Here is a 16,942-nt window from a genome sequence, read left to right as displayed (position 1 = left end):
GAAGAAATAAAGCTTCGACTCGCTTGTGTATTTTGTGTGCTCTGCAGCTCTGTGTTTATCTACTTGTGTGTAGAATTGACTAGTTTCTTAAAGAAAATAACATTTATTATAATTTTAAATTAACCTAATAAGAGCTTTTTTGTGTGTGTGTGTGTGTGTCAATGATTGAGCTATGTTAGCTCCAGAACCTACATTGACAATGCATTTGAATTTTTATGATGGTTTAAAATTTTTTATTTTATTTAAAATATAGTCAATTAATCATCCAAATGTTATTAAACGTAATGCGGATTCATATTTATGGATTCAGCTTAAAAGATTTTGGATATGGAGCTATGCCAAATATAACATGGGAGGAGTGATTTAATTCAGTTTTAAATCCACGAAAGGAGAACTTGGTGTTAATTGCTTTCAACGGGATTTTAAATCCATTGAAGAATGATCCGGGGTCCATGGTTACGAAGAAGGATTTATCAGGATTTTAAATCAATTGAAGATGAACTTGGTGTTGATGAACAAGAATATATATGCTCCCGTTGTTTCGTGGAATAAGCGAAACGACATGTTTACAAATGAAAAGTAATTTGTGAATAAAATTTTTATATACATATTCTTAACGATCTAAAAGCAAATTCTGTAAAATAAACTTTGATGAAAAACCCTTAAAATGAGCTTCAAAATTAAAGTTGAATTTTCAAAATTTAGCTGATAAGCATAAACATAAACGAAAATATGAGGTCATGTGACTTCTTTATATAGTTGAAACCCATCAGCTCCAAAAGCTCAGTATACAAATACAACACGCCATAAATCCGCTATAAATTATTACTTTGAAGTATCTTAAATCTTATGAAACCATAATGCATCATACAATATTATAATTTACAAGCACATAAACCCATTATGCCCACATCATTTTCGCCACATAAATCCATGCATTTCACATGGCATTAAAGGATCTTAAATATTGACCATCAGTGACAATGCAATACGTAGCCTCTCACCATCCCCCTGTTCGGCTATCAGCCGCAAACAAATTTATTTTTTAAAATGAATTTTAGAGTTGATTTTAGTTTTTTTCCATCATAGCATATTAGAGCATTAGCTTTTACACAACAAAATTAAAATATAAAAAGTTTTATCCTTAATTTTTTTAAGTGATATGACTTATCAGCCGTATCTCAACTAATCATAGTTATTCCCTCCATTCATTTTTATAAGTCGTGTTTTGATTTTAAAATCTTCTAAATTTGACTTCATTTAACAATCAGGGCCGATATCGTCATTCTTTACATCTTTGTACATGTGGTATGTGTTTAGTGTACAGTGCACGATGTGATCCCAAGTCCCCAAATTCATAAATCTAGAAAAGGGCCACTTTTTTTTTGTTGAGAATTTAGCATCCGTGCTAGGAATAGTACTATAGTAGTAGTACTAACCATCTGGGCCGTGCTAGCCTGTAACCCTAGATATAATTGGGCTGGGAAGCTCTAACATTGGGCCAGAAGGCGAGGTAGTCCAGGCCCACAAATAGCTATCAGCAGCCCAACCCCAAACATTCTGTTTTGGCTGGTGGAGCCCACCCATGCTAATCCAGCTAGCTTCTCGTCTGCACGCCGATATCATATGCACCCAACTCATGATGAGTTGCGCACGCTGACGCGGTGGACCATGCTACAATGGACCCACGTGTCAATGGGTTAATTCTGCACGAACATTCTCGTCCTTCGTCCACAGGAGTTTCTGCAGAACTGAAGCCATTATTGGGGAAATTTTTAAAGTGATCCAAAGCTTATGCTGAGTTGTTCTAAAGGGATCGAAAACTATTTTTTTGTAAATGGAACGGCGAACCAGTATATGAATAATTAAGTGTTAGATAAAAATTAAAAAAATAGTATGATTGTATAATTACTCCCTTCATCCCACAATATAATTGTGTGTTTGGATAATGGGAAATGAGGGATGGGATTGGGATTGGGATTGGGAAATGAAGAAAGGGTTAGGATTAAATGGAAGAGGGAGAATGGATGGTTAGGATTTAAAGATGTCTTTTGATGGGTGAGAAATCATTTCCCAATCCCATTAGCCAAACAAGGCCTAAGGGATTTGTCCCTTGTAGCTGTCCTATAATATAAGAGATTTTGGTCACATCCATTAACTCCAATTCAAATTTTTACCTATTTTAACCCCAACTACCCACTCGAGAATTCTAATTCGCGCGCGCGGGCCGCGCGCGAATCTTTTTTTTCTCGCGCTGTTTCTTCTCTTTTCTTTTTTTCGCTCTCTTTTTTTCTTTGATTTTCAAATCTCGAGTTGAAAGTTTTTCAATCTCAAGTTGAAAGTTTTTAAATTTTTTCAAATCTAGATTTTAAAGTTTTCGAATCTGAGTTGAAAATTTTCAAATATCAAGTTGAAAGTTTTCAAATATTTCAAATCTGGACTTAAAGTTTTCGAATCTCGAGTTGAAAGTTTTCAAATCTTGAGTTGAAAATTTTCAAATATCAAGTTGAAAGTTTCAAAATTTTCAAATCTGGACTTGAAAGTTTTCGAATCTGAGTTGAAAGTTTTCAAATCTCGAGTTGAAAGTTTTCAAAATTTGACTTTAAAATTTAAATCTTAAATCAAAAGTTTTCAAATCTGACTTAAAAAATTTCAATCTATTAGTAAAAAAATATCACAAAAAAAATCTTGAAAATCTTGATAATTACTTGTTATTAGAGTTAAGTGTTAACTAATATAGAGTAGTTATAGAGAGGAAATGGAAGGGGAAGTGTTCGCTACTAGCGCGTGTAGGGAGGGAAGGGAAGGGGAAGTGCTCGCTGCTAGCGCACACGCGCCAGCTAGCAGCCCCCTACCCACTCACCTATAAGCAAATATCATTTAATATGGGCGTTCTAGTATTTTATTGCTATCCTTAAACTTACCTAAAAGAGAATAATCCCTTATTATAGGATAGAGGGAGTATTACATATAATTATATAATTCTTTAAAGTACTTCGTCCATTTTATATAGTAAGTCGTTTGATATTTTTCTTAGTCAAACATTTGTAAAATTTGATTAAGTTTGTATAAAAACATACTAATATTTTTAATACAAAACAAACATATAATTAAAATATATTTGATATTAAATTTAATAAAATTTATTTAATGTTATAATGTTACAAATTTTTACTTAAACTTAATCAAACTTAAAATACTTTAACAAAGGAAAATATTAAATGAAAGAAGTATATCGTTAAGCAATTCGACAACATATGTATTTCCTCTGTTAAAAAAAAAGCACAATGCTATTTCATCATGTTTAGGTTGGATTTTTTTTTTTGGACGGGGGGACTACGTGAGAATTAATTAAATAATAAAAAATAGAAATTAGACAAAGAGAAGAAAAGAACACACGCCCTCTCCTCCGCGGCTGAGCGGCTGCGGCTCCGCCTCCTCCCATCCCACCATCCCAAACTTCTCTCGCACCAGTCACCCTCCTCCCGTCGCTTGGCCGCTCTCTCCCACTTCGCGCGCGCGCGCGAACCCGCACCTATCGCCGCCCATGCCCTCGCGCTCGCGGCTCTGATCCGGTCGCCATGCAGCAGCGCTCGCCGACGGCCGCGTCGGCCTCGGCCTCGGCCTCCTCGGTGGCGGCGGCGGCGGGCGTGGGCGGGGTGGAGCCGGCCGTGACGCTCGACCAGGTGCCGCGGTGGAGCGACGCCGACCAGCGCCTCTCCCCCTCCTCATCCCCCACCGCCGCCGGATCCGACGAGACCCCCGCCTCGTCGTTCCTCTCGTTCGCCGACCCGCTCATCGGCGACGGCGCGGCCGCTGGGGCCGGGGGCCGTGGCGCGTCGCGGTTCCCCGTCGACCACGAGATCAACTCGAAGATCTGTCTCTGGCGCGGCCACCCGTGGAACCTTGAGGTCGATGCCGTTGTCAATTCGACAAATGAGGTCGGAATTCGCTTAGCTGCTAGCTTCGTGGTGTTGGCGTGCTGCTAATGTTACAGTTGATATGATAAGTTTTGTGGTTGGTGTAGAACTTGGACGAGGCGCATAGTAGTCCAGGGCTGCATGCAGCGGCTGGGCCAGGGCTCGCCGAGGAGTGCACCACCCTGGTGCGGTTTGATTTTGGGGTTGCTGTTTTGGGGGTCAATTGGATTATTTGGGTTGCAATTCATATGAGGATTTTATTTTTGTCGATGATTACAGGGTGGTTGCCGGACTGGGATGGCTAAGATGACCAATGCATATGATCTGCCTGCTCGGTTGGTGATCTGATTTTGTTTGTACGGTCGCTTTCTAATGTGTGGTGCATATGTATTTACAGTATTAGCATTTTTTTATTTTCAAAAAAAAAGTGAGGATAATGGCATGGAACTCTTGAATCATGATAATATCTCACAATATACCCAAATCACTATGTTATCTGCATGCATTGCTAAACACAGGGTCCTGAATCCCATTAGATCTGTGAACATTATATCTAAATAAGAGAAGCACACATGATCATTCATCATTGTAAACCTGTTCTTTGAATATAACACAAACATATGTTCTTCTGCTGTTAATGATTTGTACTTTCTTAAATAAATATCAAAAGGAATAATAGGTTTGTGTGGCGTGTTTCATGGGTTGATTCATATTGCGATGTTTCTATGGCAGTTATATTCTTATCATACTAACCTCCTGTTTGTCTGCAAATGGCTGAGCTATTACATTCAAAGCTTTCACATCACATAGATTGTCCATAATGTGCTCAGAATCTCAGACTAGATTTCTTCTTAAGTGCTATATATTCCACTTCATTACTTCAAAACCCTATTGCAGGTTGACTGTAATTTGTTGGAGCAATGCAGCTTTAGCTCTACGATATTTCATTTGAAGAAATGTGAAAAAAAGTGACAATGTTTACCAGATTAAAACCTACTTGTTTTCTACCTGAGGATGTTAGTTTATTTCATGATATGGTTTTGAGATGATACACTGATATACATGCTCTTCACTGACCTATAATGCTTATGAATGGTCTGGCAGGAAGGTAATTCATACTGTGGGCCCTAAATATGCTGTCAAGTATCACACAGCTGCAGAGAATGCACTTAGCCACTGCTACAGGTCTTGTTTGGAACTTCTCATTGAGAATGGTCTGGAAAGGTATATTAAAAGCACCATTTGAATGCATATTTGGTTTGGGTTGTTTTGAAGTTCCTGAATGCTACATTTCACATTGCATATGTTGTAATTCCATCAAAGCTAAGTATTTTATTTTGCCTTTCATGTGATTAGCATTGCAATGGGTTGCATATATACAGAAGCCAAAAATTACCCTCGTGAACCGGCTGCTCATGTTGCAATAAGTGAGTTATCTGATCAATAGTTTCTTTTGCCTTTTGTTATCTTTCGCTGTTTGATTATTTCTACTACTCTTATGCGATTGCCTTACTGGTGGAGACAGTAGTTTCTTTCTTTATGAATGATTATCTGTTACACATTTAGCTTTTCCTGGTTTTAATTCCCGACTTTTTTGGATGATGGTGAACAGGAACTGTTAGACGTTTTCTGGAGAAGCAGAAAGGCAAAATAACTGCTGTTGTCTTTTGTACTACTACATCATCTGATACAGAGATATATAAGCGGTACTTAGACTAACACCCACTTATGCTAGCTAAATATGATAAATTTCTTATAAAGGTTGACAACATTGCATTTTGCAGATTGCTTCCCCTATATTTCCCTCGGGACAAGAAAGAGGAAGAGATTGCTTCATTGAAACTTCCAGCTGATGTTGGGGATGAGAATGGTGAAACAATAATAGATGAACGGAAAATACGAATAAAACCTTTGCCTGCTGGGTCTGCTATTAACAAATCTGCAACTCCTGCGCCAGTAGATATTCCTCTTTCTGATTCTGGATTGACACGTAGTAGGTGAGACAACCATTTGCCAAAATTTTGATTCGATTACTATTTGATCTCCTTCAAGACACATTTTTCATTATATACCCATTGTATGTTCAGTTGTCCTATGGCCCCCAATTGGGTTTTATCTGATCTTAGCTAGTCTCTAAACAGGAATTCTTTCAAGTTAGATTCATATTTGGATCCTGCCTTTATGTCACTAATTAAAGATCCAGATCTCCGACGCAAGGAGCAGTTGGAAAAGTCTGTTCAGGCAAACAAGGGATTTAATTGGGCTAAATTGGTTGGATTTGGCGACCTTGGTGGTCCTCCATTATCTGCTGCTGAAGATTATTCACTTCATTCACGACACCTTGCTAAAGCAAATTCTCTCAGTCTCTCAGAGATTGCTGAGATGAAAATAATGTATGTAAATTACCATTTTCAGTTAAATTCTTTTCTAAGATTCTCCCTAGTTTGCTTGTTTATTTTAGTTTACCTTTTATCCTCACATCATTTGCCTTTTCCCCCTCAATTACAGTTACCGCGGTGGAGTTGATAGTGAAGGGCGTCCTGTTATGGTGGTTGTTGGTGCTCACTTTCTACTTCGCTGTTTGGATCTTGAGCGATTTATTCTATATGTAGTAAAGGTAATTATCAATCTAACTGAGATACACGACTTGCACAATATAGGATGCAGAAGGCCTGATTGCCTTTCCGGACATAACTGAAGTGAATTTGTGAACTCCCAAAGATTAGCTGATAGCTGTCAGTTACATATTTCCAGTGCATATGAGAGCGATGGAGTTTCTCAGCATTTGTTCTACCCTGACCACAAGCTGATGATTCCTATCTATTAATGTGTTTTTTTCTCAACAAGTAATTTCAATGCAACCATTTCTATTCGTTATACCTTGTGATGATGATTCTATTTTTTGTAGAGCTTTAGAATTTCCCCCCTTTACAAAGAGCATTGGAATTCCACTAGACTGCAGATACCAAAGATTGATGCAGCATATTTTATGAGACTCTCCTTAGTTGCATTACTTTTTTACAGTGAGATAACATATTCCTTGGGTTGATCTTAAATGAGGGGTGGACCTTGGAAGTTTTTTAGGAAGGGAATATAAATACTTGTATATAATCCAAGTTTCCTACTGCCTTGTGTTAAATAGATGGTTTTTACTTTGTCCATGAATCAACCTGGATTTTCTCAATATTCAGGACATACTGGATGGAACACCAAGTTTAGTACTCCATCCATCTTGTTTTGAAATCATGAGTTTGCAGGAACCAATATACAGTGTCTGTTATGAACTTATGAGGTGTGTTCCATACAGTAGTGCCAGAGAGCCACAGAGCATCTAATATCTATAGTTCCAATAGAAAGGAACAGTTTTGTTTTTTCCCACTAACTTTTTTGAAGCGGGCCTGGTTCAAGCATCATGGCAGGAATTCCCAAATGAACTATATAATAGATTAGCTAAGTTCGTTGCCCAAAAGTTAGCCTATCTAGACCACTGTTAATGCCTTTGTGTATTTGAATTTGGCAGCTTATTCTGACAGGATTAAATTTGCCTTCTTTGCAGGAGTTTGAACCATTGATTCAAAAGCCTTACTCAATTGTCTATTTCCACTCAGCAGCATCTTTACAAGTGTAAGATTCATGAATAAGTAGGTTGAGAAGGACATTGCAAGCCTTTCTAAAACTTGGTGCATGTAACACGAGCTGTTTAAATTGATTTTGCAGGCGACCAGATTTAGGATTCATGAAGCGGTTGCAACAAATATTAGGTCGGAAGCATCAGCGCAATCTTCATGTCGGTATCTCATATGATCACACTGTGTGGTTCTGATTGTTCATTTAGGAAAAGAAATATGAACTGGTGTTGTTATTGCACTCCACAGGCTATATATGTACTTCACCCAACTTTGGGATTGAGAACAGCTATATTGGCATTGCAGCTTTTCGTTGATGGGGAGGTACTTGCTATTGCAGCCATCTCGCTCGTTTCCTCCCCAATTCTTTGACACATTTCTTTTTCTAATTTTAGCATCTTCCTTTTTGTCTCAATTAGGTCTGGAAGAAAGTTATCTATGTCGACAGACTTGTGCAGCTGTTCAGATACGTACCACGTGAACAACTGACAATTCCTGATTTTGTCTTCCAGTATGTAATGTTTCTAGAATTTTAAGAGGTCTGCTATAAACTAGGGTCAATACTGACATTCTGACAATTAAACTCTGCAGGCATGATCTCGAAGTGAATGGTGGAAAGGGCATAATAATTGACCCTAGAACAAAGCATGTCTACCAAAGACCATCAGGTTGATAAATATAGCCTGCTATATGCAGAGATCCTCCAATACCACACTGTACAATCTCTTTGCCCTCTATAGAAGATTTTCCTTCTTGATCTGTGCATTTTGTATCTAGTTGAGTTGGCAGTGTTTTGTAGCCTTCTAGTCTTTTCTTTCTGTTCTGTCAGGGAAGCGTAGATTATTATGTATATGTATTGCTCTATATAATAATAAAAAATGCTGTGGCCGTCTCAAATTCTCCAGCTAGGCTGGCCTCTTGGGTGCTGTGTAATTCTGGCTGGTCTTTGCAATGAACATATGTTCGTAGAGAAATAAAGTGGTCATTGTCTAAGTGGCCAGGAAATAACATCTTCTTATCTTCCCTTTCAATAAAGGATAATTTGTTCAGTATAAGAGAAGTCCAAGCAGTCAACTTATATTTTATGCACATAATGTCAAGTCTGGCGTGTTTCTTTTATAAGATGATTTATATTCGCCGTGTATACTAGTAAGACAAGAATTTGCTCAAAACAATGTTGCAGCATATGCCGCAAAATGAAAAATGTCAACTCATTTATAATCAATATGGTTGACAATTTGCGGGTGCTTGATTTACAATTTCATGGTGCATGATCTTTTTTATTGTTTGACATAAATAGGTGCTTAAGGTCAGACTGCTGCTCTCGTGAAGTATGTCATTGGTGGTTTTACTTCTGCTAGCATTGCTATTTGGTGGACCTGCTCACAACTTGTGTCTAGCATGGTATTGATAGTTCTTGGTATCTGAAGATACAAGTAACAGCAAAATACTAGCCTCAGAATTCTCAAATTAATGTTATAGCATACTATCTAGTGCAAATTGATAGCTTGCTGTGGCAAAATGTGAGTCAAATTGATGCACAATTGATGATTTTTTTGCCCATGTGTAGAAGTTTACCTAAAAAACCATGAAATAGCGAGGGCAGATGCACTAGTAATTGTAAGGAACATTATGGACAGTACATTCTCCTTTGTTGGAGGTGCTAATAATTGAAAATGAGTTATGGGACAAACTGAAAAGGAAAAGGTTCATTTTTGCATGCTCTAGTAAGTTTTTCACCGAAAACTTTTGTACCGTTTAAAAATACATCAACCAACTTTTGAAATTGTTGAAGAGGCGAAAATGATGAGGATGTTGGCAGACAAGAACAGGTCTAGCCTTCTAGTAAGCGAAATGGTCGGGTAGGGGAGGATGGTGAAGGCCAGTGTTCTTCGGCCATGGAGAAAATTAAGGAGGTTCGGGGGAAAAGGAGCATGGAGGCAAGGAATGTCTCCTGATGCAAGTGAATTTGAATGGAGTGCTCTATGACGGTTGTCGACAACGTGTGTAACACAATGGCGGCGCTTCTCAGGAATGGGGAAGCTGAGAAGGGGGCAAGAGAGAAAGGATTTTGTGACGGAAGGAGATAAAGAGACGATGTCAGCAGTGGTGAATCTGTGTTGGTGGTGCTAGAAGAGAGGTTGAGGAAATACCACTGGTAGAGACGGAAGCAATGCACCGTGTGAGCTTAACTGTGGTTGTCACATTAGGACCATGGGAGATGGAAAAGGCACAAGATAGCGCCATCTAGGCTAAGAAGTAAATGGTGAGAATCTGGAGAAGTTAGGAGGTTACTAGTTTGTTTTCTGGATTCTGTAGTTACTAAGTCTTGAAATTTGGACTTATCTAGACTGTTTGGGGTTGGAGATTCTGAGAGTAGCTGCAGCGGTTAGAAGCTTCTTCAAACAAGGGCATTCAAGTTACCACCTATGTAAGCAAAATCCATCTTGGTTTTCATGGAAGAGGTTTTCTAAAATGGTTTTGGAATTGTTATAGGTATAGGTGGCACCAGGATACGCCAGGTGAATTCATCTGTAGCTATGGTTCAGGGTAAGTTCACCTTTCTTTAAATGAAAAAAAGGATGGTAATCTTCTGTAAAAGGGATGTTATGGATTTTTCCTGCAAGTATTAATATGTGATATTCTTCAAAAATATTTATTACACGTGCTAGTTTTAAGAAATTGCATTTCTCGTGAACAGCTGGGCAGACAGCCAGTAGGACTTGCATACTTTCACCTAGTTGCATTACAAAATACAGTTGCAGCTCTTTGTTTATATGAGTTGCATATATTCCATGTATCTTTGACTTGGCAAGGCGGCTTTGTTTTTTGATTTGGCAAGAAGATGCTAAGAGCTATGCATCTTTTCTTTATCCCAGTTGAAAACAGTGCATTTTTCTTACAGAAACGTGAGTTGGCAACAGCTGATAGGCCAAAAGTCTGCTCATATTGAAGGTAACCTGCAAACTCTTAATTTATCGTGATATGGATGACTAGCTTGATGTCCAGCAATAGAAACAAATCATGGAGCCGCACCATTAGGACAAGCTTAGCTGATCATGAGTTTATCATGACCATGCAACGCATATACATGGAATGTTCCTATTCCCAGTCTGTCCGTCTTTCTGATGCTTATTGTAGTAGTAAGCTGATTATAACCACACTTTTTTCTTAAATTTATTCTGGTGAGAATTTAGCCACTTCAATCTTGCGATTATTTGCATACCCATATCTTAGATAGTACCATTTCTTCACATATGGAGTACTTCTCTTAATGATTTTTGGGGTTATGATGAGCTGACTTCACGTTATCTTTCTGCTTTGTCCTAGATTAAAAAAGATTCTCTTTCTTTCGCTTTTGCTGACTTGGGCTTATCCAACCATGAACCAAGTAAAATATGATATACCTACCAGGAAGCCAATAGGAAGAGGAGAGAGGAAGCCATGTTTTCGGTGGTAGGAGACTGGAGTATTTCTTAAAAAACTCTCAAGAAAAGAGAAGAAAATCAAAATCAGAGACAGGGGTTTGTGAGCTGCTCAACTTTTTTTTAAGGAGAAAACTTGGTAACGTGAGCTAACCGTAACTGTAGTCATTGCATCCAATCTGGCAACGATAGCAGAGCAATAAGATCATTCTAAATTAAGTTTCTTGACCTTTCTAATTACGGTCGTGTTAGCCCAACACAAATTAAAGATTATGACAACTGACAAGGTTCCCAGGCATATTCGGATCTTTTCTCGCGTTGACCCTGATTATATTAAACCAAGGAGATATAATAACCTAGCACTGTCTGCGTCCGTGGTTATCAGATGTTAAACGTCGTAATCCGCTGTTATGCTAATTAACTGTGATTGCAAGAAGGAAAACCATAGAAGGGAAACAGTGGGTTTGACTAATCTTATGGCATCGCATACATGTTGATAACTCACAAATGTGTCCCTAACGCATTGTCTGAAGGACTGAAGGTTGAGTATAAGGTGGACAGAAAGCTCATGGCTCGTTAGCTCGCTCGGCTCGTGACAGGCTCGGCTCGGCTCGTTTGAATTTTCTAACGAGCCGAGCTGGCATTTTAGCTCGTTAGAGATAACGAGCTAGCTCGCGAGCCTTAACGAGCTAGACTCATCACAGCCCAAAAGCCCAATACAACAAAAAGGCTCAAGCCCAAGACATTGCAAACCCTAGTCCTCACTCAATTCCCCACTCTCCCCCCAGCCGCCGCCGCCGCCGCGCCTCTTCCGAAGCCATCGCCGCTCCTCCTCTTCCCCGGCCGCTGTCGCCGCTCCGCCTCTCCCCCATCCGCCGCCGCCGCTCCGCCTCTCCCCCAGCCGCCGCCACCGTCGCTCCCGCTCCGTCTCTCCTCCAGCCGCCGCCGCCACCGCCGGCGGGAAGATCGAGCACCCGCTACCGCCGGTCTCTGCCTCTCCCCCACCAGCGCTCGCCGCCGCCGGTCTCCTCCTCTCCCCTGCCAGCGCCCGCCACCGACGGGAGATCGAGCGCCCGCCGCCGCCGGTCTCCGCCTATCCCCCACGCCCGCCGCCGTCGGGAGATCGAGCGCCCACCGTCGCCGATCTCCGCCTCTCCCTCAGCGATCCAGCGCCCGACGCCGCCGGCGAGCTCGAGCTCGTCTCCTCCAAGTGCCGGCGGAGCTGCGTCGAGTTCATCCCCTCCACCGTCGAGCTCCTCCCTGTCCCTGTGGTCGCCGGCGAGCTCGAGCTCGTTTCCTCCGCCGTCAAGCTTCTCCCCTCCTCCCCGTGCTCGCCGGCTACGTCTCTCGCCCCTAGCTCGCGAGCTTAACGAGCTGGCTCGAGCTTGTTGACGAGCCGAGCCGTTAGGATAACGAGCCGAGCCGAGCTAGCTCGTTATCCTAACGAGCCAGACCGAGCCGAGCTGAACCAGCTCGACATCCACCCCTAGTATAAACCCATAAACGTACTAACACAGGTACAATTTTTCTAATTAAGATCTATTTACCAAGTTTTTTGAGTTTATTCCACCATCGTTCGATTAGTAGTTGAACCGTTGAAGACACCAAATGACATCAGCAGGCAATTGCCAAGATTTTATTCTGGAACTTCCCGGATGTTTCCTCTGTTTTATATTATACTCCCTCCATTTACTTTTGATAGTTATATTTCCAAATCTAAAAAATTTATTTTTGATAGTCATATTTCAATCCAACAACCTATCCTCTTAATGACTTTCTTGGATTTAATGCATGACTCCCCATTCTTCCACGCATGATTGGCTACATGGGTATTGAGAAATGTTAATATTAATGAATCGTTTGTTTACGAGAAATAACTAGTAGCATGTTTAAATGAATGATAAGTAGAATTACTTATCCTTGGTCTGCGTGGCAAGATGAAATATGACTATCAAAAGTAGATGGAGGGAGTATGTCGTTTGATCTTTTTCTAATTAAACTTCAGGCTTGTTCAGATTGATGCTATTTTAAACCATACCATTTTTTATAGAGTTGTCAAATATGTGTATCTATTTAGTTTCTTGCCAAATTTTGATAAATATATAAGAAATCGTACCAAAATTTTAGTAATATTGTCAAACTACCAAAATTTTAGATTTATCTTGGCTACAATCTGAACAACCCTTCTTTAAGTTTGACTAAGTTTAAAGAAAAATATAGTACTATTTTAAACACAAAACAAACATATTATGAAAATATATTCAATGTTAAACTAGTTAAGTATTTTAGATGTTGCTAATATTTTTATAAATTTGATCAAACTTATCAAAGTTTAACTAGAGAAAAGGCTAAACGACTTATAATATGAAATCGGAAACTGATGGTGTAGGACTTAACCAAATGATCACTGCTCAAGACCAAGACCCTATTTGCATGCATAGCTTTGTCACTGCCCAGCCGATCCTGACACCGTAGAATTCTAAACAGTGGGAGGCCATACGCTGATATGCATAGATAGTTGAAAGTTAATTTCACATTCCACGATCCTGCAAATAGAATAACATTTGACTTCTGTACGGGCATTTTAAAGACAATATATGTCACTATCTGCTTGCAATCTACAGTATGTACGGTACATGCAATGCAGTAGAAAGAAAATCTTTTTTCTGCAACCATGCCCTGTCTGTATCCTGTCCGGACTGCGCTGCGGCTATATATACAGCACCATGGCAACAGAGACGAGGAAACTAACAGAGCACACAGCGATCCCCTCTGCTCTCTCTCCGGAGTCAACCCATCCTCAATCTTCCCAAGGTACGCAACCCTCTCTCCTGCATCTGAGTTCCATGTTAGCAGAGATGCTAGATTAATTAGTGTTGCGGTTTAGCATATTCAGGAAACGTTCTACTGAATATTTGTTGAATCATATGCGTAATATTATTACCCGCCAATAAGATTAGTTGTGTAAACATGTGCTTCTACTATTTAGTACAGTACGCATTAAAAATGGACACACCCCTATCTATTGAAGTTTCAATTACTGAGCGGTAAATCATGAATTCTCAATCTCAACAGTGCGAAACCTGAAATTTCTCTGTTCAATTAACATTCAACGATCTAGTCAGATATAAATGGAGATGCCTAGGTGAAGAATTTTCTATTCTTTTGTGATATGTTGTCTGTACTAAGCAAAGCTTATAACTTTGCAGCTTGAGGAAAAAAGATCATCATGGCGGGATCGCAGCTCAACGTTTTGGTCAAGCTCGACCAGGCCAAGACGCAATGGTACCATTTCATGGCGATCGTCATCGCCGGGATGGGGTTCTTCACAGACGCCTACGACCTCTTTTGCATCGCGCTGGTCACCAAGCTGTTGGGTCGCCTTTACTACACCGACATCACCAAGCCCAACCCAGGGACACTCCCGCCCAACGTGTCGTCCGCCGTCACCGGCGTCGCGCTCTGCGGCACGCTCGCCGGCCAGCTCTTCTTCGGATGGCTCGGCGACAAGCTCGGCCGCAAGAGCGTCTATGGATTCACGCTCATCCTCATGGTCGTGTGCTCCATCGCCTCCGGTCTCTCGTTTGGCCACACGCCCAAGAGCGTGATTGCCACGCTCTGCTTCTTCCGCTTCTGGCTCGGCTTCGGCATCGGCGGCGACTACCCGCTCAGCGCCACCATCATGTCGGAGTACGCGAGCAAGAAGACCCGCGGGGCCTTCATCGCCGCCGTGTTCGCCATGCAGGGGTTCGGGATCCTCTTCGGCGCCATCGTCGCGCTCGTCGTCTCGGCCGGCTTCCGTCACGCGTACCCGGCGCCGTCGTACGCCCAGAACCCCGCCGCGTCGCTCGCGCCGCAGGCTGACTACACGTGGCGGCTCATCCTCATGTTCGGCACCATCCCGGCTGGGCTCACCTACTACTGGCGCATGAAAATGCCCGAGACGGCGCGGTACACGGCGCTCGTCGCCCGCAACGCCAAGCAGGCGGCGGCTGACATGTCCAAGGTGCTCCACGCCGAGATCGAGGAGCGGCCGGAGGTGGTCGAGAGCCAGGTGGTCGCCGGGGAGACCTGGGGCCTCTTCTCACGGCAGTTCATGAAGCGCCACGGGATGCACCTCCTGGCGACCACCAGCACGTGGTTCCTGCTCGACATCGCCTTCTACAGCCAGAACCTGTTCCAGAAGGACATCTTCAGCAAGGTCGGGTGGATACCGCCGGCGAAGACCATGAACGCGCTCGAGGAACTCTACCGCATCTCCCGCGCCCAGGCACTCATCGCACTCTGCGGAACCATCCCGGGCTACTGGTTCACCGTCGCCTTCATCGACATCGTCGGCAGGTTCTGGATCCAGATCATGGGCTTCTTCATGATGACCGTGTTCATGCTCGCGCTCGGCGTGCCCTACGACCACTGGACGCACCCGGCGCACCACACCGGCTTCGTCGTGCTCTACGCACTCACCTTCTTCTTCGCCAACTTCGGGCCCAACAGCACCACCTTCATCGTGCCGGCTGAGATCTTCCCGGCGAGGCTCCGGTCGACGTGCCACGGCATCTCCGCCGCGTCCGGCAAGGCCGGCGCGATCATCGGCGCGTTCGGGTTCCTGTACGCTGCGCAGGACCAGCACAATCCCGACGCGGGATACTCCCGCGGCATCGGCATCCGGAACGCGCTCTTCGTGCTCGCCGGCACAAACTTCCTCGGTATGCTCATGACGCTGCTGGTGCCGGAGTCCAAGGGCTTGTCGCTGGAGGAGATGTCCAAGGACAACGTCGTCGACGAGACCGCCCAAGAAGCGATCGCCCAAGCGTGATGTCATAAACATGCCGTCTCGACGTGAGTGACTGAAAAAAATGTATGCTTTATTACTCTATTGGTGTGATTACTTAATCTAGTTTTGTATACTTTTGTAGTGTCTCTCCTTTTACAGTTGTGGATTTGTGGGGTTTCTCTTTCTTTCTTTTTTTTTTGGTTGAAACAATTAAACTTGTTTGTGAGATTTTGTGAACTTTCCCTGCAACTGATATAAATGGCATACATTCATTTCAATTGTATTGTAAATGGCGTGAGCGGCTTTGCAAACCGCTAATAATATTGTTACACTTTCGTTATTTTCAATTGACTAATTTCTTCTGGTTTGTTATGTTAGTCACCTAAATTTATGCAATGCATATCGTGATTTTTTTTAAGATCCCAACGCCAAGTGTTCTCGCACTCGGCCTTCTATCCCTCCTGGCCCGAATAGTTCATTAGTTCTACTGGGCCACCTCGTCACGCCCGCTCGGATGTTTTAGGTTAGCCTCTCGCGGCGTCATGGACTGCGTTGGGATTGGGCCGCGGAGCGCGCCAAGCGCCCAAGCCTACAGGGTAAAGTGGTAACCGCGTCACGCGGACGACGGTCACGGGGCTCGCGAGGAATCCGCGGCCGTGCTCGTCGCGGCGTCGGCTCGTGACTGGCGGCTAAAAAACGCTTGGGCATCGGGGGGGCGCGGGGGGCGCTCCGCTGTAGGCGTACGTCCTGTCGGCTGCTGTTGGCTGTGGAAGGCTCATCTCCCATCCGCCGAGCCGCCTTGCTTGGTGCCTTGGTCGCCCGCGGCCGATCGAGGTGGTCCGCTTGCCGCTTGCGGGCTTGCGCGGTTGTGACGTATTTAATTCCATGGCTGACTGGAGTGTCAACCGATTGTTTTCTCTGACTCGCCGCTGACAACGTAGCGTGCAAAATCGGGTGATTTCGGGTTCATCCTCTTCGTGAGGCAACTGCGGCTGGTCAAGTCTGACCTCACGGACATCGTGGGCAACCAGTGCATATGCTGCTGGCGTGGCGTGGGGCGGCAACGACGCTGCTTGTGTTCGCCGCAGTCGGGGCGCCCTACACCGCCGGGCGGCGGGCGCCTCGATTTTGGGAGTGTTGAACGTTCATTACTGATGCCATGTGACCGGGTATTGCTGTTGCTCTTCCTGATTTTGG

The 16,942-nt window shown here is 43.0% G+C and overlaps 2 protein-coding genes across 3 annotated transcripts; both read left to right on the top strand.

The window, feature by feature from the left end:
- Positions 1–3,420: 3,420 nt before the first annotated feature.
- On the top strand, positions 3,421–9,118 carry LOC127766742 (uncharacterized). The gene is made up of 15 exons (XM_052291877.1): positions 3,421–3,941; positions 4,028–4,105; positions 4,200–4,255; positions 5,025–5,144; positions 5,277–5,347; positions 5,533–5,626; positions 5,705–5,917; positions 6,062–6,313; positions 6,429–6,537; positions 7,477–7,544; positions 7,638–7,707; positions 7,796–7,870; positions 7,966–8,057; positions 8,138–8,262; positions 8,847–9,118. The coding sequence occupies exons 1-14, from the start codon at positions 3,582–3,584 to the stop codon at positions 8,217–8,219; spliced, it is 1,740 nt and encodes a 579-aa protein (XP_052147837.1). The 5' UTR covers positions 3,421–3,581; the 3' UTR covers positions 8,220–8,262; positions 8,847–9,118.
- Positions 9,119–9,230: 112 nt separating this feature from the next.
- Positions 9,231–16,092, top strand: LOC127766743 (inorganic phosphate transporter 1-2). 2 transcript variants are annotated; one of them, XM_052291878.1, is made up of 3 exons: positions 9,231–10,501; positions 13,596–13,785; positions 14,181–16,092. In XM_052291878.1, exon 3 carries the CDS (start codon positions 14,201–14,203, stop codon positions 15,785–15,787), a length of 1,587 nt encoding a protein of 528 aa, XP_052147838.1. In that variant the 5' UTR covers positions 9,231–10,501; positions 13,596–13,785; positions 14,181–14,200; the 3' UTR covers positions 15,788–16,092. The 2 variants fall into 2 exon arrangements, with proteins under 2 accessions (XP_052147838.1, XP_052147839.1); XM_052291879.1 differs by lacking the exon at positions 9,231–10,501 and having other exon boundaries at positions 13,431–13,785.
- The last annotated feature ends 850 nt before the right edge of the window (positions 16,093–16,942 follow it).

The sequence above is a fragment of the Oryza glaberrima genome, chromosome 3 (genome assembly GCF_000147395.1).
Source record: "Oryza glaberrima chromosome 3, OglaRS2, whole genome shotgun sequence".
Classification (NCBI taxonomy): Eukaryota; Viridiplantae; Streptophyta; class Magnoliopsida; order Poales; family Poaceae; genus Oryza; species Oryza glaberrima.
Note: the sequence above shows the minus strand (reverse complement) of the source record. Positions and strands in the feature narration are given on the sequence as shown.

Excerpts from the sequence above, each read along its gene's own strand:
- LOC127766743 (XM_052291878.1), top strand. The coding sequence starts at position 14,201 with ATGGCGGGATCGCAGCTCAACGTTTTGGTCAAGCTCGACCAGGCCAAG.
- LOC127766742 (XM_052291877.1), top strand. The coding sequence starts at position 3,582 with ATGCAGCAGCGCTCGCCGACGGCCGCGTCGGCCTCGGCCTCGGCCTCC. Across the intron at positions 5,145-5,276 it reads ATTGAGAATGGTCTGGAAAG|CATTGCAATGGGTTGCATAT; the intron begins GTATATTAAAAG and ends TCATGTGATTAG. Across the intron at positions 5,918-6,061 it reads TCTGGATTGACACGTAGTAG|GAATTCTTTCAAGTTAGATT; the intron begins GTGAGACAACCA and ends GTCTCTAAACAG.